We start from the raw sequence: 1723 nt of genomic DNA on the forward strand, positions 1-1723 counted from the left end.
TGCTACATTGTATGTTTGGTGCAATAGGGATTCCTGCATTTAAATCTGGATTTTCGCAGTCAAACGGGTGTAAAAACTAATCACTGGCAGACGACACAGGTGATTTAAAGGCCTCTATCAATAAAAGGCCCTGCCAGTTCTCATGACAACACGATCGATCTGTCAGTTTCAAAACCTTACGACGTAACAAACAGTCCATTGCCCCGGGCAGGTTCAGTGTTACACGAGACACCACTTTTGGACTCTCATCTTCGCCTTCTTGCATCTTCTGCGTTCAAGTGAGCATGACCCAGATGTCCATCTCGCAACCTCACGTTCAAGCCGTACTTGTCAATACAGCCTTGAAACGTCTCCATTTTTATGGTTTTCCCACCGCAACGCAAATCTACTCGGTTCGTCTTCTGCCAAAAACCGCCGACATGCTCCTAACGATGCCCTTGAACCCGGCGGTTCCTTTTTTCAAAGCCCTTGCCTCCCGGATTAGATCAAGTAATTCATGAAACACCAAAAGCACGCCGTGGTACGTTTCGGCAGCTGAGGTCTCAAAGAACCCACAATCCGACGACAGGGCAAGAAGCCTGCCCTCCTCGCTGGAGACTGTGCGGCGGTGCTTGAGGTCGCGCTTGTTGCCAACGATGATTATCGGCGTAGCTGCAGGGAGCTTGTGCTTGTATAGCCTGATGCGCTGCACCTGTTGACGCACCACGTTGAAGCTGGCGCGGTCGCAGATGCTATACACCAGGATAAACCCGTCCGCCCATTGAAGCTGCTTTTCACTGATGTATCCCTCCAGCTCATAGTTCTGAAAAAGAACCACATAGAAACTTTATGCAACCTCGCCTGCATTTTGGAAGCTGTATTTGAACTGAATTAAACGCCTCAAAATAAACGAAACCGTAATGACTTGCGAGCTACAAAACTGTAAAGAAAATCTCCTTACCTGTGGGTGTAGCGAGTCCCAGATATTGAACGAGATTTCCCGTCCGTCAATCCTATCAGTATGACTGTATATGGACTCTAGAAAAAAAAGACCAAGAAAAAAAGTCCATTACAGGAACTTAGACTAAACATAGGATTCATCTATCAGCATATTTCTCCCCCCATGTTTGTGAGTGCACTTTGCTTACCTATATCACCGTACTCGCCGATAAATCTTCTGGTGAGAAATCGTACAGTGAGCGCTGTTGACAGAAAAAAGCAGATCAGAATACGTCTCTCATTGCTGTCATCCCATGTTCCATCATCTGATTGCAATACGACGTTAGCCAAGGTACCCATTACCGACAGCAGCAAACATTTCACAATTTACTTTGAACTGTAAAAATTATTTCCCATACTGAAACAGCTAGTTTTATGGATGTAGAAACAGTGCTCACCAGACTTTCCGACGTTTTCTGCTCCAAGTAGCAAAATATTGGCCTCCACTTTGTTCTGGCTTCCGTCCATGGTTCTGCTGCTGTTGACGGAGTTGGATTTGTCGTGAACAACCATTTGTAAACAAATAGACTAGGCTACACTTGTGTTGGCTTTACAGTATCTGACCTTACAACGCGACACACAGCCGAATGCTGCATTTGCGAGGTGTGCGGAAGATATATAGAGGGTTGGGCGGGGCCTCTTTTTAGATGGAGCCTTGAGTCAACCAATGAGAGGCCCGAGCGACTGTTTATGAAATTCACAACTCGAGTGGAATTTTGAGCTCCGTCACCTCCCGCTGAGAAAA

General features: G+C 46.3%; 1 protein-coding gene across 1 annotated transcript; it reads right to left on the reverse strand.

The window, feature by feature from the left end:
• Nucleotides 1-385: 385 nt before the first annotated feature.
• zgc:64022 (uncharacterized protein LOC393336 homolog) lies at nt 386-1491 on the reverse strand. Its single transcript, XM_036516310.1, has 4 exons — nt 1377-1491; nt 1128-1181; nt 941-1017; nt 386-802 (listed from the first exon to the last, which is right to left on the reverse strand). Exons 1-4 carry the CDS (start codon nt 1489-1491, stop codon nt 386-388), a joined length of 663 nt encoding a protein of 220 aa, XP_036372203.1.
• Between the last annotated feature and the right edge of the window lie 232 nt (nt 1492-1723).

Source organism: Megalops cyprinoides, chromosome 21, assembly GCF_013368585.1.
Source record: "Megalops cyprinoides isolate fMegCyp1 chromosome 21, fMegCyp1.pri, whole genome shotgun sequence".
NCBI classification, from domain to species: Eukaryota; Metazoa; Chordata; class Actinopteri; order Elopiformes; family Megalopidae; genus Megalops; species Megalops cyprinoides.

Coding starts and splice junctions, on each gene's coding strand:
- zgc:64022 (XM_036516310.1), bottom strand. CDS start 1,491: ATGGTTGTTCACGACAAATCCAACTCCGTCAACAGCAGCAGAACCATG. Junction 1,018..1,127: donor CGGCGAGTACGGTGATATAG/GTAAGCAAAGTG, acceptor TTTTTTTTCTAG/AGTCCATATACAGTCATACT. Junction 803..940: donor GGGACTCGCTACACCCACAG/GTAAGGAGATTT, acceptor GTTCTTTTTCAG/AACTATGAGCTGGAGGGATA.